General features: G+C 49.6%; 1 protein-coding gene across 6 annotated transcripts; it reads left to right on the forward strand.

Annotated features, from left to right (window-relative positions):
- Window positions 1–14,005: 14,005 nt before the first annotated feature.
- LOC119102442 (sorting nexin-32) lies at window positions 14,006–21,839 on the forward strand (the record flags this gene model as incomplete). 6 transcript variants are annotated; one of them, XM_037225827.1, is given in 9 exon segments in its annotated part: window positions 14,053–14,093; window positions 15,365–15,541; window positions 17,338–17,411; window positions 17,584–17,688; window positions 18,210–18,320; window positions 19,208–19,329; window positions 19,888–20,011; window positions 21,104–21,308; window positions 21,724–21,839. In XM_037225827.1, coding segments are annotated over 7 exon segments (840 nt in total), but the record flags the coding sequence as incomplete, so codon positions are not given.
- Window positions 21,840–23,518: the final 1,679 nt, after the last annotated feature.

Below are 23,518 nucleotides of genomic sequence, written 5' to 3' on the forward strand. Positions count from 1 at the left end.
GGAGTATAAGTTTTACAGCATTCCAGTGCCTTAGCTACGCATTCTTTGTTCTTCACATTCGGAGGTAAATAATAAACATCATGTGTGAGCATTGACATCTTATTTGTTTTATTATGTTCAATTATTTAACAAACGTTGTATTCTCTCATTATTTCCATGTCATCAGTCTCTCACTGGAACGTATCCGGTTCTCACCAAAGCTCACCCCACAATGGTCCAACTGCAGCTTACACCGCTGACACTTAAAAACGTCTCATAACCTCATTATCCAAGCCAAAACAAACGAAATAATGACTCCAGCACTTGCTCAGATCACGGTAAGGCCGGACCGTACTCTTTTAAGACTTCTGTGATGACTGACTTCCAGCGGGCTTCGAGTTTTTGGCTAGCGCAGCTCAAGGCCTTTCTTGCTCATAACGAGGGAAAATTTTACGCAGTTGTACCTTTTCTCTAATAAGAGGAACGCGCGCTGTTATTTTTCCCACCACTGTTATGTTATGAGATGTTATTTGCCGCCGGTAAAGTGGAGACAGATAGCACGAAAGCAATGCAAAGCAAAGGCTTTTGGTTAGCACCTTATGACGGCGTGTTTTTTCATCTGCTTTTGATTTGTCTCGGATGTGTCATTAATTGTCACATGTTCTTGCCGTTCCCTTCGCGTTGATTGGTACAATTCCTCCCCTACAACAGTTGCGTTTGCACCCTCAGTGCGTACAGCTATCGATACCATGAATGAAAAAATAATTTTACTCAATCATGATTGTTAGGAGCCTCAAATGGACTTTCCATTACTGCTAGCATCAAAAGCTTAGTCGAAATGCCTGCAGGCGTGTCTTTTTGGGGAAAAAAACTGAAAAACTAGACACACTCCCCTTACGCCTAACGTCACAAAGCATGGATCGCTCACAGCCGTAAGTTCCATTGTATCCAATTTCACTTGCGAAGTCTCTGGATCCCAGGCATGGTCCTCAGACAGTGTGGAAGTGCTTGACGTGGTCATGGATGCAGCTCTCTGCTGGGACATCCAAACTTCCTCAGTAATGTCGGAATAAAACGTCATACTCTCGTCCCTCCATCACTTTCGAAGAAATTTTGCTTCGAAAGTTCTTCGGGCCGTTATCAACATCAGGAAAGTAGTTTGGTAAAATGAGCTGGGAAGGGGGAGCTGAGCAGTAAATGAGCCAGCCTGCTCCAATATATGCCAACAAACAGGTTTCTACCAGGAGTTTGCCCACTTCCCCAAAAAATTGGGCTGATGAGGACCAAGCTGGAGAGGGGAGGAGGTAAAAGCTTCCCCAAGTGAAAAGAAAACCTATGATCAACACACACGCTTTCCACATATGCCTTGCTGCTTGACGGTCTGTGGTAGCGCCCGCTTACAAACCGCTGGGGCGGGCGCAAAATACCGGCAATTGTGATTTATTTTAGGTGAAGACGTTTATTACAACGATGAATATCACACTTCATTAATCAACACGATACGTTCAACGTTTCGTCAAGTCTCCCACGTGCATGCATCTATGTGTCTAAGCGCGCGCGCGCGCGAGTGTGTGTGTGTGTGTGTGTGTGTGTGTGTGTGTGTGTGTGTGTGTGTGTGTGTGTGTGTGTGTGTGTGTGTGTGTGTGTGTGTGTGTGTGTGTGTGTGTGTGTGTGTGTGTGTGTGTGTGTGTGTGTGTTTGTGGCTGTGTTTTCTGATATGGCACACAACAGCGAAAAAGCCATCCTAGGATTGCGCAAAAAGCAGTCTAGTCAACGCACGCTTTATTTTTAGGTACTTCTGACTTGTTTTTTGATCAACATATGTATTGCTCGTTCTGGGGACTCTATTTTCACAAAGTCAGCTGGCAAGAAACTTCAGGCTTAGTACCTACGCCACTTCGAACATTGTAGTTTACAACTTTTGCTAAGAATATGATCTACGTATCAATTTTGAATTCCGGAAAGTGACAGCCACTAACAGGATGGACCGCACTAGTCTCGCTCGTGAGAGCTTGAATAGTCTTCCAACCGTGTGTTCATCAGCAGACGCAACCTTCTCAAGGCTTTCCAAACCTTGAACGATTCATAAGCTCCCAGAGGTCCCGAAAATAGGTTTCATCTCCGTGCTGATGTTCCACTCGGTGAAACACGACCATCTGTGGGGTGGCATCATCAGTTGCTACGCTGCATAATCTCTCATACGCAGAAACATGCTTGCTTCCGCACCATCGAAGTGTAGGCCAACCTTTTCGATGCCGCTGTTCAATGCTATGCCAATGGACTGGACTCATTAACATATTTGCCTGTGGAATGTTCTTCGCTGTTCTGCATAATAACAAAGGCGAGCTGAAGAATCATGATCTAGCCAACGCCGAGGGTATGGCTGCAGCCATAAGCGTCTCCGTACCCAAAATAAGGATAGGTTTCACATGGGGCAGTTGGCATCTACTCAAAACAAAAACAAAAGTACGGTGACAAAATACCGCCATGCATTCGGCTACATGAGACTGACATTCATAGTGAGCTGGCACGCATCACCCAACACATTCAATATTAAACAAAAATTTTCCGTTCCCAAGCTCCTCACCCCTCAGCATCACCCATTGCCCAGCTTTTACCGGGATGTACACGCAAATGGAGCGGTTCAATACTTTTATCTCACATTTAATTTCGCTGTTGTTGATATTGTTTTATTCGTGCCGCAGGTGCTCACTAAATCATTTATGGTCCTGCAGTTAAATTTCTCCTGGTTACTAGACTGAGTTCCGTCCAGTCCACCAACTTGATGAAATGAGCGTGCTCAGCCATACAACTATTTTAACAATGTCTGACCGGTGTTGGTTTACTGTTTCTCCAAATTTCACAAACAGCCGGGCACTAGGTTTCTGGGCTGGCGCCGAATCTTTGTAAATAAGCTCGGCAAATTATGAAATATTTCACCGGTTCTGGTCCCTAACATATTTAACATTTCTAACGTGCAACACCGAACTTGATGCTCACAAAGCCACGACAGACAAAGATAAGCACGCCGCCGCCCGCCCCTGCATGAGCAGGCGACGCCACCCAGACAGTCGTAAGATGCAAACAAGCTCTAGCGCTATTATGTGGCTCTGCGAACAGCAATTTAAAAGTTTTATACGTGCTCTTACTCCCAGAAAGTTGAAAGGAAAGCTTCGCTCCCCGGGTGGCCGACACGTGCCTCAGCGTTTATATGCGCAGGGTTGCCATCTTTAGATTCGAGGCACGCGAGATTTCACAACCCCGGGACGCACGCATTCGGAGCGCTCCAACAATGAAGGGAGACATGATCGATGGCAGTAAAAGGACCTGCAATAAGGCGACGGAAGGGTCATGCGTCAGGAGGCAGGACCAACAACGAACGAGGGGCCTTGGCACCACTTTAGCCAGGGGTTCGATTTGGTGCAGCTGCCCTGTGCCCGTATGAAATCATTTTATGTCACTGAGAGCCTCTATGCCAAGTCAGGCCAACTGTTCCGGTCAGAAGGTGTGCTGCGCCAGGAAGAGGACTGGTGTATCATGCATTACTCAGAGGCCTCTGGATTTATCAGGAATCCGGCCCCACGTTACCAGAATGGAAGCCTGGAGCCTGGATACCCGGAGCTGGGATGGAAAGGTTCTTCGCCCTGACCAAGAAAAGCCATTGACCCCAGTGTTGAACCCATGGCGTCGGCTAAAGGGAAAAGTAAGAAATCAGTGTCCAAGCCGCCGGCCCTCTCGATGGACACGCCCGTCGGCATAACCGGATAAAAGGGAAAAGGGAAGTAAACTGGGAAGCACGCAAAACTTGGAGACCTTTGTCGCCAAGGGCCAGTTCACAAAGCGTCGTGCCCCCCCCCCCCCTTCTCCACCAAGAATCTGGTTGCGTACCAGGGTACGCGTACATGGGTGACAAAAAACGGCATAGGACTACGTGCGTTGGCACCATCGTCTCGCGTGGTCCGGGCAGTGTAATTCAAGTTATGTTTCCCGAATTCGCACGGCAGTATTTTTTGATGACGTTACATACTCATGGACAGAGAGGAAAGACAAAATGGTTATTCCCAGCAAATTTGGCACGCAATTTAACTCACCAACGGAATCGCAAACATGCAGCTCGTATGGAATAATTGTAATTTGTACTTTGTGAGCTCTAAATTACAAGCCGCAAACACAAACGAATCGTAATAAATACCTATGGGAAGGGCTACTGTGGTATCCACCTTCTACAAACCACGGGTAAGACAAAAAAAAAAAACGCTGAATAATTACGAAATGAAGTATTTTCGAAAGCACATCGCATAAAGACACGCGCAAAATGACTGAGCATAGCGCGCAGCAGGCGTGTCCAGTGAAAACGGGTCTCGTTAGCCGCAGCCGCTTGATGCTACCTCAGAGGAGACGGACCCTGTGATGGACGGCACGTGGCGGCCCTCACTGCTGCCCGCACGACTGGCTGCGCTCCTCTTCGCCGAGCGGTGCTCATCTGGTGCCGCTGCAACGCCGAGCTGACGTCATCTCGACCCAGCTCCCATCCAGGGGGTGTAGGTTGCAGTAAGGAATTCTTCATCTTACCTGAATTCAGTATGCATGCTGCAATGTTGCAGGGACACCTCGCATGATTAAACGAATTGCATCCAAGTGCATTAAAATATACATGTCGTAACCTGTTTAGAAAATGTGTGGTTTGTTACTGAAAACTTAACCGCTTAACTTCGCATTCGGGTAGCATTGCAGACCAACGCTTCGGTGGTTTACTATACAAGATCGCTAGCAAGCGTACTGGATTGAACCGAGCCGCAAAAGGGGTTTCTAGTGGTTCCCTTGCTATATGGTAAGATGGGTTAGAATGCTAAGTTACAAACAATGGCACATTTTGGCGCCACAGTAAAGGTTGGAGGAGCGGATCCACCGCAAGAATAGATGGGTACGGATATCAAGAAGAAGAATGTATCACCAAGCGGGTAAATCATTGTAATTCTTCGTTAGTAACGCGATGGAGCCAGTGTGCTTGGGCAAGTGAAATTTATATCATTATGCAAATTCATAACAACGCACACAAAGGTATGCTTGTGTTCTGTTGCAGCGGCCAAATTAACATGTGGCCACTTGCAAACACAATCATCCATCTAAAAGACGTGTCAGCAAGAAAGGACTCGAAGGTGTCACTCTCTGTGGTAAACTGGAGGCGGGACACTTGAAGTCGCTTATCACATTCTTCTTACGAGCTATGTCCTGTGCCGTTTGGCTTGGTGTGCCTATATGGACTGGTTGTACTTTAAGTAGAGTTGCCTTACCATGCAGCGTTCAATTATATCATTTTTCACATCGTTGCATCTGTTGACGGCTGTTAAAGCAGTGCTCGAGACGGTAAGATATGATTCATAACGTTGAGTACGGCGCCAGCCCATTCGTCTTTGAATATCCAGTGTATGTCTCTAAAATGCTGTCTTGCTGGGATTCAGAAAGCATAGTCGCCTGTTGAGTGATGAATGTCCCACAACGGTCACAACCCATGAGAATACTCACTAGTGATATCAAATCACCATTTAGCAGCCAGGGGAATTAGGTCCGAAGCCAGGAGGTAGCCAGACCGTGTGGCCACTGTAGAAATAGCCCCGGCCTATGAATATCTAAGTAGTGGTGGTTACCCGAGGTAGCTATTTCGCCACGCTTGCATGTGCATGCACTAATGCCAGCAGCCGAAGCGGTGTGAATAAATGATCTCTGCTCAATGGCGCCCAAGTGCAGCATTCAACGAGCTTTTCATAAGACAGCGTCCTCCACATAATGCATTGTAATGCCCCTCGTTTCCACCGGCGCAAACAGTGTGTTGCACATCTATATCAAAATCACGTTGCACTATTCGATCCGCCAGAGTGACGCTACGTCACCCAGCCGGAGCGGTTCACGTGATGCAGCCCAGCCGGCCGGCAGCGGCAGCCGCCAGAGTGACGCTACGTTACCCAGCCGGAGCGGTTCACGTGATGCAGCCCAGCCGGCCGGCAGCGGCAGCCGCCAGAGTGACGCTACGTCACCCGGCCGGAGCGGTTCACGTGATGCAGCCCAGCCGGCCGGCAGCGGCAGCCGCCAGGGTGACGCTACGTCACCCGGCCGGCGCGGTCACGTGATGCAGCGCAGCAGCGGCAGTCGTTTGTCTCATTAAACCACTCGCGGCCCCTGTGGGGAAAAATTAATCAAAACTGAGCTCGCACGCGGGAACGTGCGATCAACGTGAGCTTCGATGCCGCCAAAGGCGGCGGTGCTCTTCCTGAGGCTTACCACAAAGGACCAGGTGATCTCAATAGAAGTAGGTATGTTGGCAGTCGCGCATTTAGATTTGCCACTAAAAGTGAGGCCTAACAAATCAAACTTACGGACTTTGCATCGATCTGAATGGATGATACCTCAGCGAATAATGTCTCAGTGGCCGAAAAGAACCCAGTACAATGACCAGAGTAGTATCGGCGAAAGCAGCAGCATGCACAACTTTCCAGTACCTCCTAAGGCTACGAAAGGCCTATGTCCCAGCAGCTTCAAACGCGCGGTCTCCTGTGAGAACGCTTAACCCATGGGGCAAATAGGTTTGCTCAAAGAAAGGGACCGCTTGGTTCTTCTGCAGGAAGAACAATACATCAACGTAGGGCCCCTTCGAGCGAACTGGAAAAAACTTCAGACCACTGTAAAGAGCCCCTGAGCGGCCGAGACCGCCCTGCAGACTGGCATACAGGCCCTCGGCAACAGTGTAAGACCCTCGGAGAAAATCGGATGAAACCAGGACTAATGTGGCGTCCCCTTTAGCGGTCCGAGTACCCGGATGGTTGACAGATTGGAGCTCTGTCGGAAAGCGCAGAGCCATCTGCAAATTGGAACAAATGGGAATAACCCTAAACCGATGCAGAAGTGAGTAATACATCTTCTCGGTAGGTTGACTTATATGACGCCTAAATTCAGTGCAGGGCCCTCCGCACAAGCGGAGATGCCAAGATCAAGAAGGTGAGGGAACTCTGCGCACGGGCACCTCGATATTACACATATAAGTAGGGCCCAACAGCGACCTACAGCCTTCCGATCGAGTGGGAGCTGCCCATGGAGCGCCCCTGAGCGGTCGATAGTGCCCCGGCAGGTTAACATATAGGGCCTCTGGCAACAGTGCACAGCACTCCACGCAAATGGGAATAGTGCAATGTCAATGTGGAGGGTCCCTGAGCGGTAGTGAGCGTCCGGTAAGTCAACGCTACTTATAGGACCATGGTCAACAGCGTAAGACCTAGTGCAAAACGTGACGAGCTCGGTAACTTCTCGAGTACGATCATTCCAACTAACCAAATATTCTTGTCTTCTGCTCTTGAGCACCTCTTGCCCGTTTGTGGCTCGAGGCCCACTCTGGTCGCCTGGAGGATCGAATATTTCAATAGTTGTGCTGTATTTCAAAAGCCCGCATTCGTTCGGCCAGTTTTGGACACCTCTGAAAGACAAAGGGAACCCTTTCTTTGGCTCTAGGGGTAGGGGTAGCTCACGATGCATCACCACAATGGATTGCCCCCCTCCCCCTTATCCGGGCCCACCTTTGAATTTTGGCTCGCCTGTTTTCCAAAATGTTTTGATGGTTAGGTTGTTCCAAGTTGTTCTAAAGGCTGGGGTGCTCTTTACCGGGGGCGGAGCTTTGCATTTCTTTGGGGGGCCATGCCCCCCCCCATTTTGAAATGGCTCCCAATGTTGAGCTGGGCCCCAAATTTTGAGCTGAGCCCCCCGATGTTTGGCTGGGCCCCCAATGTTGATTTGGGCCCCCAATGTTGAGCCGGTCCCCCAATGTTGAGCTGGGCCCCAAATGTTGAGCTGGGCCCCCCCCCCCCGATGTTCGGCTGGGCCCCCAATATTGAGTTGGGCCGCCAGCGTTGAGCTGGGCCTCTCGATGTTCGGCTTAGCCTCCCTTATATTTGGCTGTGCCATATCTATATTTTGCTCGGGTTTCACAATGTGGAACCTGGCTTCCGGTACCCTGTCAGTTCTTTGAAGTAAGGATAGTGTAAGATGTTGCTACGACTCACAATTTGTTATTCAAGAAAGGCACTTATATAACGCAATACCCAACAGTTTACACAAACCGAAACCCGCAAAAAGTTGCATTTTGTAGGTCGTTAACCTCACAGTGAGCATTTTGTGTCATTGGGGCTTTACGACGCTTCTGAGACTATGGTAACGCCTGCCTTTCATCCAGGCAGAAAGGGCGAGCAGCGCTGGGAATCGAACCCCACAATGAATGGTTGGACGCAAAAATGATATCCTGTACACATTCTCTAACTCGTAATGCTACTCGAACATGTCATAATGCGAATATTGAAATGCTGGCGGTGCTAGCAGAATGTGGCAAAACTATTAAAATTTGTAGACTTTTCAAGCGATACTGTCTTGAAGTAAAACATAAGGCCAGCTCCCTGGGCACATGAGTAGCATGTTTTGTGTCGTTGACATAGAAATATTCAAATGAAGTGCTGCACATTTTAAACATCTTAAAGCAGTATGACAACTTCTTACATTACTCCGACCCTGTGAGATGCCCAGGTCCTCTGGCCAGGTCGTCTGACACAAGACCGACGCAGGGACATTTCACTGACGCAAAAAGATTCCTAACCGGCACGGGGAATCCAATGCTTGATTGTCGCCGAGACAGCAATTCGGCTTATCGACCCAACCTGCCTGCCTTTTCAACCTGCCTTCTGGTTGAAACGGCGCGGAGAGCCGCTCGTCGGGCACAGGTCACTGTCTCATTGTGAGTGCAAGTTGTTGCATCATCATTTCTCATGCCTCCTGTCATTGGCAAGAGGGTCCTGAGCAACGTGAGAGGCCTTTTGACATCCGAGGTCTTTCTCCTGTCCCCGTTCAGCAAATGTGCCAAGGATCGACTTTAGGCTTCGGTTTAACATTTGCAGGCCCGACCCTTCCCCGACTTGGGAAAGGGGCCCCAGGGCCACGACCAGCGTGGGACGGAGTGTTCGGTATTGCCTACTGGCTGTTGTCCCTTCATCCCTTGACATTCGATTGGACCCTGGATTGTCGCTCCATTGGGACCCAAAGGACTCCTCGGGACCTGAAGACCTGAGACAGATCACATGTTCCCGTCCAACTGAAAATAGCTCCCTTGGTCTCTCGTAAAAAAGTTATGGGAAAATTGTTGTGCCCTCTTGATTTTGACGCCACTTGAAATCAAAGGGCTTGGAGGCCCCCGTGGTGCCTTCCTAGAAGTGTGCACTTGTTCAAAATACTAGTCGGGATGTCCGGAATGAAGACATTGGGTATTTCTTCGACGAGAGGTCCGGCTTAGGATTTCGTCAGGGTGGAAGGTGTAGAAGTTGTTTAGTCCTTGAGTTTTGTGCCCCTTGAAAATGAAAAAGAAGGGTCCCTGGAATGAACCGTTTGGATTGGGTGCCCACATTACAATACAAATTACGGTGCCCCAAAATAAGAGTTCTCGCGACCCATCGTCGAATGGGCCGATATCTAATTTCCCCAATGGAAAGGTACGAACACTGTTGTGCAATGAAATTTATTTTCCTCTTGAAAGCAAACGTTTTAGGATCCATTGTGATGCCCGTGGTATCGGATGAATGCTAAAGTACTGTTTATGATACTTCACACTGAACGTTTTGTGACGCCTCTTTGAGGAAGGAGTCGATCCAGAATTTGGGCAGAATAAACAGTAAAGAAATCTTAGTGTCACCTAAAATGAGGGGTTCGGGAAGCTCCAATGACCCTGTTGGACATGATGCCTATAATAAATAAATATTTTGGTTCTGCGAAATAAATGTTTTGGTGTCCCATCCCCGAATCGGCCGATCCATGATTTCGTCTATGGAGCGCCACATGTATTGCAATTTGCCCTGAAATTGGTTATCTATTGAAAATAAATGTTTCGTGACCATTCCAAGTGCCCCCTGTAATTGGGTATCTTTAAAAATAAAGGGTATGACTTCCTAAATTGAAAATGTTGTTGCCACTTTGCTGAACGTCAAAAAACGTACCGATCACAAATTTCATCACGGTGAGACACACATAAGCCACTCTTGAAAATAAAGGTCATGATGCCTCAAAATAAAGGTTTTGGGGCGCCTCCCCGTAAGTTCCAGGAATTTGTTCGGGGTAAGAGATGCCTCTTGAGAGTCCACGTTTGCGGCCCCTCGTGGCGCCATCTGGAATCGGGTTCATCCTGAAAAAGCTTATGGTTTCGGAAATAATGGTTTAGTATACCATTGCCGAATGGACCGATCCAGGATTTTGTCAACCAGACAAGGGACAAATATATAGTGCTTCCGGACTTTGGTGACTCCCGAAAGCAAAACTTTGGGACCCTCTGCGGTGTCCCTGAAATTTGGTGCCTCTTGGAAATATGCTCTGTGGGATTTGGAAGCGAAGTTTTTGTGTGGCTCATGGGGGTCGCTCATAGTGGCCGAAGGGGTGGGTGGCATCGCCACAAGCCTTCTTCCACGCACCCTTAGGGCACACCCCTGTCTATATTGTTCGATAACAAGCAGGATGAGACCATCAAATTTGGACAGTTCTGGAGTAAGTTGTCCATTGCATTCGCGAGGATCATCATTCACATAGAAAAGACAATAGTACTAGCCTTATTCCTCGGAGAAAAACCGGGAGCGTAAATAAATAGATTGGTTAATATTTCGGCAACATGCCGTTATCGAGACGATACCAGAAGTGAATTCAAAATTGCCTGCCGATGCTCCTGCTCGATTACCAGCTTTTTTTCTTGCAACAGCAATAAAATTGCTTGCATGTGTAATGGATGCGCGATGTGCAAAGCCTGTTGGCGTTAACCCACGTGCATGTTTGAATGAAGCATGATGCGTGATGCCTGTTTGCTTGAATTCGTTTGCATGCACACGTGTTTTTGCGTATTCCAATGCTTAGATATGCACTGTATCGTGGTAATGGCGGGCAATCGCTCTTTGTTTAATCCCCGCAAAGTTGGTGTCCTGTGAAAGCTGTGACTTGCTGTTAAAAAAACTGAAAAATCGAGTAGGATCATCGGCAGGCAATTTCGTGTTCAGTTATGCTTTTGTTTCGATAAAGACATGTTGCCAAAATGTCAACCAATCTATTTCTCCGTTCTCCTGGATTTTCTCCGAGGAATAAGGCTATTATTACTGTCAGTTCTAAGATATTGCCATCATGTCATTCAATACAATATCTTCTTTATCCGCAATGGTTGATGCTTCCGGAAGGACCCCAACAGCCAACTAAAATCGCTGCCTTCCAGCAGCCTTCTGGAGCGGCCTAGAAACAGCACCATTTGTGGGCACGTGCATTGTTTACTCTGGCAGGTAGGTCCTGTGGTCAATAATTGGTTGGTTCTTCTCCAGCATCATTCATGTTTAAACCAAAACAGGATGTAAAATCAGTATCTTGAATTTTCAGAAGCTATGAGAGGTCTATGAATAAAAATTATAAAATACAAACGTTCATGTGCTGTCTTGAGCCCATCCTCGAGAAGTAAGTTCTTGAAGATCAGCGCAGCTCGTCATGTAAAGAACCGTCAATACAATCGTTTTGTAGCATCACAACGGTGTGTCATCAGCATCTCCATGCGTACTGAAGGTCGTTAACTTAAAATTATTACCTTGTGCTCATAGTACAAAAAAAATAGGAGCTGCGAGCCTTTCTTCCTTGTATCTACTCCAAATTATGACCGCAGAGAAAATTTGACTCATTGTTGTTTATTGACGTTCGTCGGAGTTATTGGCGCGCTGAGTGCGGTGGTCATTTGGCGCCCATAACGAGTTTTGTTTTACCTTTCTAATGAACGGCATAAATGGTCTCAAAGTTGATGTGTTTGAGAAACAAAGAGATCTGTTGAGCTCCAAGAAATTGTGAGTTGTCTCCTAGCATATCACAGAGTGTAAGGGGCGAGTCGTGCTGCCCAAAGTAACGTTGGCGTTCTTCCACGAGGCTCGGACAAGACACAAGGACATGGCGAACGGTAAGGATAGCGCCACATCGATGGCAGATAGGTTTATCGGCTCACTCCAACATAAAGCCGTGGGTTGTGCACGTGTGCCCGATACGTAGTCTGCAGAGGATCACCTCTTCTCGCCTCATTCTGCGGAAACAAGAGAATCACTGACCCAGCTTAGATTTTATCTCTCTAAGCTTGTTACCATCCATCTGATCCCAACAACGCTGCCACTTGTTGTGCAGAAAGGTTTCATTGCAGGGTAAAAGTCTCTAGCAGGAATAGGAAGAGGGCGAACACATGGAGCCAGCGCTGCTCGTCTGGCAGGCGTGTCAGCCAACTCTTTGCCCGCGATTCCAACGTGACTAGGAATCCAACATAACATGACTTTCTTTTCGGCCTGATCCAGTTGAGTCAAACGCATTAAAATGTCCTGTACAAGGGGACATGATGGATAAAAAGACTTCGCACTCAGAACACTGCTCAGTGAGTCCGTCAAAATAAGATGTAAAGGTTCGTCACCGACTTTAATGAAACATAGTGCCTTAGTAATTGCTATGAGCTCCGATGTGAACACCGAAGCGTTTGGGGACAATGAAAACGACCGGACGACGCCACCGCTCACAAACGCACAGCCCTCACCATCAGAAGTCCGTGTAAGCATGTGTGTAACCCTCGCATAGCGCTATACGCTCAAGCGCTCTGGACCTCATTATATCTGGCAGCGAGACAAATGCCAGGGAGGAGTGCACAAATGACCTGATCGCTTCACCCTTCGAATGATAGTTTCGTTTTCCCGCAGCAAGGCTTGTAGCCGGGGGCCAAAGGTCACAGCATGCGCCCGAGGCGCATGACGAACAAAAGCCGCAGCAGGCCGCGGAAAAACTGCGTGGTATGCGGGATGCCACGGAAACTGTCTCAGCTTAAGTACATAACGCGTGCCGAGCATTTTCCTCCTCGCTGACAACGGCGGCTCGTGCGATTCTGCCAAGAGGCTTCGGGTTGGAGATGTACGGAACACCCCTGTGATGGCACGTAAAGCAGTGTGATGGATGGTGTCGATGATGCGTTTGGTGGATTCACACGCGCTGTCATCAATAAAACACGCATAGTCCAGCTTAGGGGGCATGATTGCCCGATACAGCAGCAAAAGCGTGCTCCTATCTCCGCCATAAGATGTGCGCGAAACGCTTTTTAATACGTTCAAAGTTTTAAAACAGCGTTCACGTAGCGTGTTAAGATGTGCCTCATATGTAAGTCAAAGTATTAAAGCGGTCAAAGTGTACCCCAAGGTATCTAGCCATAGGCTCAGCTGGAATGCATTGCCCATACAGACGAATAGACAGGTCACCGCATTGCTGGCTACGAAAAAAATGCATGGCTGCTGTCTTGCTACCTGAAAAACTGAACCCGATGATGGTACCCCACTTCTCAACACGATCCACAACCAACTGGAGTTGGCGCTCCATCGATGGTGCTCTCGCTGCGCTAGTCCGCATGGTGAGATGATTAGCCTCCCTAGGCACTAGCCCTTCTTAGAAAATTGGACTCAGTTCGTGAAAAGATGTATTTTGGAAATGGGATGGGCAGGTTTCATCAGTTCAGCCCCCAATAAAAAACACGAAGTTCCACCCCTGCCCTTGTTCTTTACGTCTGATGGAATTGAAGCCTCGAGTGAAAAGGTGGCATTATATAATTAATAACTTCGATCGGAGGTCAAAGATGAGTAATTATATTAGACACACTGGACGGGTGCCAGCTTAATTTCCAAAATAATATAAGCCTGTCGCAGCCATCTGCGGTTGCATGGAAACCGTGTTAATCTGAGGAAACCATGGGACAATTAGCGATCAAAGTCAAATGTCGTAAGACTAATAAGGAAGCGCTAGCCCACATGCAGATTGGTATTGGTGTTTCAATTGGTTAGTTTTAGTAGCTAGGCAGCTATAGCTAAGAACATCTGTAGAACCGCAACATTTGCGGAGATGGCGGTGAAATAGTTTTGCCCAAAATAATTGCAATCTTCAGCACGTCATTTACGGCGCACTTGGCTCAAACTAATGTTTGTGGGAGTGAGGCAATTGAGAAGGGTGAGTGCGGCGGGTGGTGGGTGCGCGTGTTGTGGGTTTTGGTTGTTTGTTTATTTTTCTTGGTAGGTTGCCTCAGTTAATGTCAATATACATTGGTAACATGTGGGTTATATTCATGCTGCAAGATGTGCAAGCTCACGGGGGGGGGGGGGGGGAACGGGGTCTGGAGATTGCCAGTAGACAGATCCGTCGTCAGATCATGATACAGGCTGTTGCTTTTGGTGGTGTTTCTCCGAACGTGCGCCATCTCCTCTTTGGAGCTAGTGCCGAGCAAATTCTATCTGCTAGACTGCGACGGAAAGTGAACAAAGCAAATAGCTATAAAGCGCTCTAAATTGCCTCTTTAGTTATTGTATACAATAATTACTGTACTCCATGCTAGGTAGGTAATGTATGGATAACAATACATTTGGCCTAGTATGATAAACATCTTCTCCTGCACTGTCAAGCCATTCAAAATGCCTAACTCTGGGAATAAGCGGGCATAGGAAGCCTGCATGCTTTCAGAAGCCTTAAGAGATGAAGAAAGTAGTGTGAATGTGAATTTGAATTTGTGTGAATGTGAATGAATGTGAAATGTGAATTTGAATCTCTGTAAATTTCTAGCTACTATGCTTTTTCAGTGCTGTTGAATAATGGCTAGAAGCAGCTATCTCTGCCACCTTCTTCTCATATTACTCCTTTGCTCAGTTTGAATGTGCTTGAAATAGCTATATCCCATGAAAATATTGCACACATTACTATTTCTATATCATACTAGAAGTAACACCATATGATTCTTCTTTCTGAGGGCTTAATGTACTTTGAAAATGGTGATAATACATAGCCCTGTCCTATCAATGCATCTCAAATGGCCTGGATGTCAAATGAGTGCTAAATGATCAGGCAGCTGCACCATACTACTCTCCAAATAAGTACCACCTACCTACCTAGCCATGCTTAGCATGGTATACCCTTGTGGACAGAGTGTTCCCACATGGACAGTAGAGAAGTTTAAGGTTTGATCCTGGCTGCCAGCATGAGATTTTGCAGTTTCCAGCCATGATCAGTGTGAGGGGTTATTATGCAAGTAAATTCACATACTTGCATTGTCAACTCACTATATGAGCTGAAAAACAAGCACACCTGTCAGAAAAAACTAAATATGCATATGCCTGTGATTAGTATCCCACCATGCAAGAAAAACTCAGAATGCCAAGGTAAATTTCACTTGGCCAGCAATGGAATTTCTGCAAGCAATGTTTATGGTGTGTGCACCTCCTGATAAATTGAGCATCTTCTGGCTATATTTTAGGTGTTTTTATATGTGCAACAAGCTATTTGTATATTACAGGGCTCCAAATGAGGGAGAATATCAATATGACTCATGACATAACCTGATTTTACAACATAGCATCCAACATTTACTCATACCACTCACTACAATCAACTAGCGAATACCAAATAACAGAAGCATGAAATGTTGACATTTCACTGCTAGAATACATTCTGTTTCTGGATCCTATCAAAGGTATTTTATCACCTTGTTCTTCAGTGTTGGATTAGTAAGTTTTTATAATTTGTCTGCTGTGCTATTTGGTTTTGTGTGCTTGATTGATTATTCATATAATTTTTATTCTGGTGTGCATGTATGTTCTGTGATGTGTAGTCAGTGGGAAGGGGCAGAGCACATGCACCATGTGGTGGTCCTCTCGGTCTTTGGTTTAGTCAAATATAACGTAAAAACACCATGCACTGCTATTACTGCTGCCTGGGAATATCAAAATGCAACCTGTCTTCCTAGTGGCTTATGTGTATTACCTGTGCAAGTTAGATGTTCTGTTATCAAAAATGTCAACTTGTTTCTATGTATAGCCTACCCAAAGACTACTAACTCACATTTTGGGGGCCATTTTGATAGCAACAAATGAGACTGCTAAAATGGGGCTGTCCAGCTCCAATGTCATCACAAAGCCCATATGTCATCAAAGAAAGGTGTTGTACAGAAGGGCAATGATTGGTGCAAAGACTAGTGCATATGTAGCAGGCAGTAGTGATCAAAATTTACTTCTGCTGACATGGCTTTTTCTGTAGGTGGTTCATAACAGCTGTGTTGATCCCATAACATTGGGTGAGACACAGTGATTTCCCAAGTCAACATCAAACAGCTGTCACATTACACCAGCAACAGCTGAAAACGGGATGTTGTACTCTTAGAGTGTGTCTATGAGCCATGGGCATGCACCAACTCTTGATGGCTTTAAATGACAGCTGGAGGGGACCTCAGCAACTTCCTTTTTATGACACTGGCTGTCACTCTGAAAGCCAGGATATACTCCGCGATGGTGGAAACCCAGTGGGGATATCTGATGTGTTGCCAGACTGGGCCAAACGTGCGCAACGCCGTTGACCTCAGCTGATACGGCGGCGTTAGGCGTACACTATGTTGTTTACGTGGTATATAGCTGCAGCACGCCTGCCCCGTCTGCCAGTTTCCTCTCGGCGTGCTTACATCACCAGACTGGACATGCGGGAAACAGCTGCCCCTGCTCCGTGGCTCCCGGATCATGGCCACACCCGACTGCAGCTGTCCCGTAGTCCTTGGTTCATGGGCCACACCCGACTGCAGCTGTCCCGTGCCCCTTGGATTATGGGCCACACCCGACTGCCGCTGTCCCGTGGCTCCCGGATCATGGCCACACCCAACTGCAGCTGTCCCGTAGTCCTTGGGTCATGGGCCACACCCGACTGCAGCTGTCCCGTGCCCCTTGGGTTATGGACCACTCCCGACTGCAGCTGTCCCGTGCCCCTTGGGTTATGGGCCACACCCGACTGCAGCTGTCCTGTGCCCCTTGGGTCATGAGCCACACCCGACTGCAGCTGTTCCGTGGCCCCCGGGTAATAGGCAACACCCGACTGCAGCTGTCCCATGGTCCCCCGGGTAATGGGCCACACCCGCCGCTGGCAGCCCGCTGATCGAATCCGAGACGGGTCACCCACCGTTGTCCAGCGCCGCACGACAGTCGGTCTGCGGCGGACGGTCCGGTCTTGTACTGACTGTCGTCTGACCGCCGTTCAGACCACTGACAAGCGAGAGGAAAAATGCTCAGCTTTTTATTACGGTATCACGCTCATGTTACTGACGCTAATATAGCTTCATGGTATTATCACTTTGGCAATATCCTCTTACATTGGACAATACCCTGGTGCAGTGTTTTTCATTTCGTGGACATCAAAGACGTCGGCGTCCACGTCTCGGGCACCGCAATACCCTTTTCAACAAGGCGGCTCGGGGGAGTCGCGTTTTATCTGTGTTGTGCTTTTCAGATAAAAGCTGCTTGGAGATGTTGGAGGAACCTGCTAATGAAGATACTGATAATATGAAGGACGTCCCATTGAAGGCAAGTCTTAGCATTTTGTTGGTTGTGTTCGTTCCATACCCTGTTACGTTTTGCCGGGACAACCCATTGAAGGAGGTGCGCTTCATAAGACCTAAAGTACGTGTTGAACGAAGATTGGCTCGAAGTTGTCGACGTTTCACACAAAGTGCTTTCGATCCGTGCATTCGCGCAGGCGGACCGTTCTGACAATGCAGGCGGCGTGGAGAGTCAGCTGCACGTGGACATATCGGACGCCCTCAGCGAGCGAGACAAGGTCAAGTTCACCGTGCACACTAAGGTTAGTGACAAGCGTCGCGCGCAGCCAGCAGGTCTGACTTTGCCTGTATATAAAGATGAACATGGTGGTAATAATAGGGAGTGGGGCTTTACGTTCCACAGGTGTCGGGGTCCTTTCGAGGCGCTATGTTTTTGTTAGGTACCATGTGGGATGCGGTAGTGGTATGGCCGGGACCCGAACCCAGGACCGACAGGTCCAGAGACGAGCGCCCTACCACCATACCACCACCGCTCCACCACCATGATAGGCTCCATCATTCACCCCTTCTCCATCATCATGTTAGACTCAATCATCCACCATGGCTCCATCATCACCACTGTGTTGGATGTTTCGAAATGTAACGCGGTACGTGGGCAGCTTTCTTCTCCGCTGGCGCGCATGGATAGCAGAATGGGATGTGAACGCTACCTCCGCGTTTGCCACGCTTCCGTTCTATTCCGGCCACCGTGGCCTCCACTGCCACGGCAAGGCTCACGCTCAGGGCTTCCGCCCTCCGGCCAACGTGTGGTTGGTTGCCGCAGACTTCGCTGTCGTCGTTCGCCAAGCCGGAGTTCTCGGTGGTACGCCAACACGAGGAGTTCATCTGGCTGCATAGCGCGCTGGAGGAGAGCGCCGACTACTCGGGGTTCATCGTGAGTGACGCGGACGCCTGCTGGTGTCAGCCGGTGACGCCACAGAAATTACCGATAAAAAATTAGCATTGGCATGGCGTTACGTCCCGGTGTTTACTACACAGTAGCAAAGATTCAGCCCATTTTGCGTGATGTAAGTGAAATTTAATCTCTATGACTTAACCGTCATGCAACAAGATCCGTGAATTCCATGAAACAGCCATCTCAGCTAGGACAGACACGCTGTCTCGGCCATTGTCGGATCAGGCAGGACAGACACCCTGTCTTGGCCATTGTCGGATCATGCAGGACAGACACCCTGTCTCGGCCATTGTCGGATCAGGCAGGACAGACACGCTGTCTCGGTCACTGTCGGATCAGTCAGGACAGACACCCTGTCTCGGTCACTGTCGGGTCAGTCAGGACAGACACCCTGTCTCGGCTATTGTCGGATCAGTCAGGACAGACACCCTGTCCCGGTCACTGTCGGGTCAGTCAGGACAGACACCCTGTCTCGGCTATTGTCGGATCAGTCAGGACAGACACCCTGTCTCGGTCGCTGTCGGATCAGTCAGGACAGACACCCTGTCTCGGTCGCTATCGGATCAGCCAGGACAGACGCCCTGTCTTGGCCATTTTCGGATCATTCAGGACAGACACGCTGTCTCGGCCAGTGGCGGATCGGGCAGGGCAGACACCCCGTCTCGGCCAGTGGCTGATCGATCAGCTGTCTCGATCGTTCTCGGCACATATTGTTTCACTATTGTAAGCACGTGCCGTGAGCCGTCATCAGTTGTTGATGAAGATCCTCTCGCGGAGTGATACCCTGGGTCGTCCAGATGGGCTCTGGCCGCGCGTGGTACGGGGCGACGGGCTGGATAACTGGTCTGCCTCGTGTGGCGGCACAGATACCGCCGGCACCGCCGCGGCCCGACTTCGACGCCTCCCGCGAGAAACTGCAGAAGCTGGGCGAGGGCGAGGGCAACATGACCAAGGAGGAGTTCAACAAGATGAAGCAGGAGTTGGAACAGTGGGTGACGCACCGCGCAGCACGCGCCGCCGATGAGGCGCTGTTTGGGATGGATGCGCTCTGCTTTACCAGGCGTGTGTTGTATCGCTCACGATCATCCATGTTACTCCATGGAGCTTACATGACGTGAAAACGACGCGTTTAGGTAAAGGCAGTAGCGCAAACATTTTGTGTTAGGTCAGTGGCAGCTGATGTCGTCGGATGGACAGACAGGTGTGTTGAGAAGATGTTGTTGCCTGTTTTTTGTGTGCTTTACTGTTTTGATATTTGTTGTACCTCCTGTTGCTTTTCTGCAGCACTTTTCATAATAATTTCGTAGGGCATCACCATCACCAGCGTCTCTTCTCTTTAGTGTGGCGTTTGTGCACGCTGTGACATCGTTTGCAAAATTGTCGTGGGATTTTTTCAGGCATGATCTGCACTAATCAACGTTCTTTGTCGGCGAAATTTGCGTCAGCCATGTTTTGTGATGCGAGTCTATCCAGGCCTTATTTGGTTAGCTCGCTAGCACATGCCTCGCAACAGGCAGCTCGTCTTTGCTAACTACCGTCTGCCCAGGGAGTACCTGGCCACCTTCAAGAAGACGGTGGCCATGCACGAGACGTTTCTGACCCGCCTGGCTTCACACCCCGTGTTCCGGGAGGACCACAACTTCAAGGTCTTCTTAGAATACGACCAGGACGTGAGTTGTTCGGCGTTGTGAATTTATCGTTACACAAGCCGAGCAGCCAATGAGGCGTGCGTTTAACTCGCGCTTTTCGCTCAGATGCGCTAGCTTCGTGGCTGCTTGTAAGGTAGAGCTGTCATTACAATGAGCGCTTTTCCGGAGTGTTGTCTGCTGTTCTGGTATTTGGCCCGGCCGTGTCCTTGCGTTGTCATGCGATTGCCATATCCGCGGCTTATTGCCAGGCCGGTGACCTTGGCCCAATGAGAAGGACCCCAATGTCCCAGATGCAGCGCGCCGGTGACTTCGTCACGTGCTCTGCTCGTGTTCAATTGCGTGGTGAAGCGATCTCGTCGTTTCGGGCGACAGGCTTAGCCATCGACTTATGGCGACTTTTGGGAAACGACTCCGTGTTACACAAACTTGAATCAGTTAATTTAATTTATTGCAGACGTTAATTTCGGCTATAGTTTCTCCGTTCTCGTCGAGATATAGCGCTGTTTGACAGCAGACCGACAGCGGGGCGCAAAATGACCTCCGACGTCGGTGCGCGCCGAAACTCCCGATCAGCATCGGCCAGAACACGAACCCCTGACAGGGGCGGATACTGAGAAACCGTGACGTTGACCGTGACCGTGACCGTGACCGTGACCGGGGCCGTGACCGTGACCGTGACCGGGGCCGTGACGGTAACCGTGGCAGTAACGACGGCGGGTGGAAGACTTGTTCGCACTGTCGTCCTCGTGTGGTGTGTTAGTATTTACATAACGTTTCAGCTAGTTAACTCTCCGGTCGTCGTCAGGTGGTACGGAGCCCTGGGGACTTGATGAAAACCCCTCAGCCATGCACGCGTCACGAATTATCCCTTTGGAACTGCTTGGATTTGAACCAGGTTTATATTAATGCAAGCCCAGTGGTCTGCCACCTGAGCTAGCCGGAAGAGGAAGAGCGCGAAATTCAGCGCAAAAGACGAAACCTTGTGCACATACTAACGCACAAGACGAGAACGACAGCCCGAACAATTACGCCATTCGTGGTAATAAAGACAGTGTAAATCCTTCCGTAAAACAGTGGCGACGAAGCTGACCTTGACCTTGCCCGGGCTGGCAGCTATCTGTGCGAGGCAAGAACCGTAAGGAACGTTTGGAGGGCCTGGTCAAGTCATTCGCTAAGACGACCGACGAGCTTCTACTGCAGGCTACGCAGCGCGACGTGGACGAGTTCTTCGACCACGAGAAGAGTTTCGTCATCGTCTACCACGAGCACATCAAGGAGGCCACGCACCGCGCTGACCGCGTGACACGCGCACGCAAAAGTAGGTCTGATGGATGGGACGGGAAGGGTATGTGTTTGTTCACTTGGAGCGTGGGACGAAAAGGGGTAGCCGAGGAGGCTGGTTATAGTTATTAAGGTCGCCCGAATAACGCGCGACTGAAGCGGAAATGCGATTGCCGAGTGAGTTTTGCATTCGATGCCTGGGATAAACGACCTGCAACGTTGGAAGTGCTGACGTTGATAGTGGTGAAAAATGATGACGCTATGAGCCTGGTGTGCCGGCATTGCATTGTAGCCTTAAGTGTGTGAGTCTGACACGTCACGCTGCTAAAGTTGCCCAGACAAATGTGCCAAGCCGCGGTGGAGGATGCAAAAACAACCTAAGCACCCCAGGTGCCCAGTGTGTTCACCCCGGCGCGCCGTGTCGTGTGACGCCGTCCTGCCCCCGCCGGCAGATGTGGCTGACTCGTACATCAAGGTGTCGGGCGGGCTGACGCAGCTGGGCACAGTGGAGTCCAACCAGCTCGACCGCTTCCTGCACGGCGTCGCCGAGCTCTTCGAGAGGGTCCGGGTGAGTGGGCCGACCTCTCCGAGAGCGGCCGGGTGGCTGGCTGGAACTCTGAACGCGGCGGGCCTTGGGCGAGTGGGCACAGCTCGTTGAGTGGGTTCGGGTGAGTGGATTGAATTTGAGGGGGTCCGGGTAAAGGAGCTGGACTCTTTAATCGCATCTGGATGAACAGGTTGAGCTTTTTAGGTGGATGTGGGTGAGTTGAGCTCTGAGTGCTTCCGGGCGAGTGGGTTGAACTCTTCGATGGACTGTGTGATTTTAACGTGTATCGCGCAGTATGCGGCCTTGATAAAGTGAACACTTATGGAAGACTTTGTGAGAATGCTATTTACGGTGTTCCATTATGCCCTTTAAACACGCGGAGGAAGTCTTACGCACTTGACACCTGTCCAACGTCCCCGGTAGAAGTCTTTCCAGTCTCCAGCTGGTGTAGAACCACGAGTGGCCGTGGTGGATGACTCCATGGGAAGTGGCCACTTCTTAGTGTGGCTTCGATGCGAACTAGGCGGAGTGTTGGTCGTAACACCACATTGCTGTGGCTTCGATGCGAACTGGGCGGAGTGTTGGTCGTGACACCCCATTGCTGTGGCTTCGATGCGAACTGGGCGGAGTGTTGGTCGTGACACCACATTGCTATGTCTTCGATGCGAACTGGGCGGAGTGTTGGTCGTGACACCACATTGCTGTGGCTTCGATGCGAACTGGGCGGAGTGTTGGTCGTGACACCACATTGCTGTGGCTTCGATGCGAACTGGGCGGAGTGTTGGTCGTGACACCACATTGCTGTGTCTTCGATGCGAACTGGGCGGAGTGTTGGTCGTGACACCACATCGCTGGAATGGGGAGAGGCATGCTGAAGCGACTTTAAACTCGGCTCAAGACATCGTTTCTAACTAACCTTTGCGAACGCACCGACTTTTGCTGAGGATCAAACACGCCGAGTATTGTGCCAACGGCTGTAGCCCAGGCAGTCCTGGCGCTCCCCGCCAAACCCCTATTTCGTGTCGTGTGTGGATACCATCCTCACTCGTAACGAACACTTCAAACGTTTGACGCTCGAAGCGAGCGAGAGCGTCAGGAAAGTGAGGCCTTTTGCTTAGTGCATGATGAGAGAAGCGAAGCACGTCTCGTGGCGTGCTCACGTGGATCGCTCAGCCGATGGACGCCAAACTCGGAGGTGTGGCTTCGTGTCAGGTCCGACAGGCCTGCGATCGGGGGCGTGTTTCTGAACAGTTTGAACTTTGCCGCTCCCTGTGCCCACCCGAGAACGGCCAGTGCTGTGACGCGCCCGTCGGATGTTGTTAGCGAGATTGTCCAGGCGTTTTCACACCGCGGCGAAGGTGACAACACGAGCCCGCGGTTTTACAGTCCAAGGTGTGATGCAAAGCCATCCGTGGTGAGCTTCTCCACGAGCGAACTGCAGGCACACAATGCGCCACTCACCTTGGTGGCGTTGGGGTCGGCAATTGCCAAGCTTCGCCGCGTGTCAGAGAGCCGTGATACCGTGCGCAACAGTACACCCAGACGTCTGCCGGCGCCGTGTACGGACCTCCTTTTTGGCCTCCCATTTTTACCCGCCATGGATAAAAGGTAAATGCACGGCTGTGTGGAGAGAAGCTGTTACGTCTCCTCTTTTAAAGCCAGACAAGAGGAAACAGATTGTGGACGCCTGACTTAGCCAG

Source organism: Pollicipes pollicipes, unplaced genomic scaffold, assembly GCF_011947565.3.
Source record: "Pollicipes pollicipes isolate AB1234 unplaced genomic scaffold, Ppol_2.1 Scaffold_2555;HRSCAF=2994_pilon_pilon_pilon, whole genome shotgun sequence".
Lineage (NCBI taxonomy): Eukaryota > Metazoa > Arthropoda > Thecostraca > Pollicipedomorpha > Pollicipedidae > Pollicipes > Pollicipes pollicipes.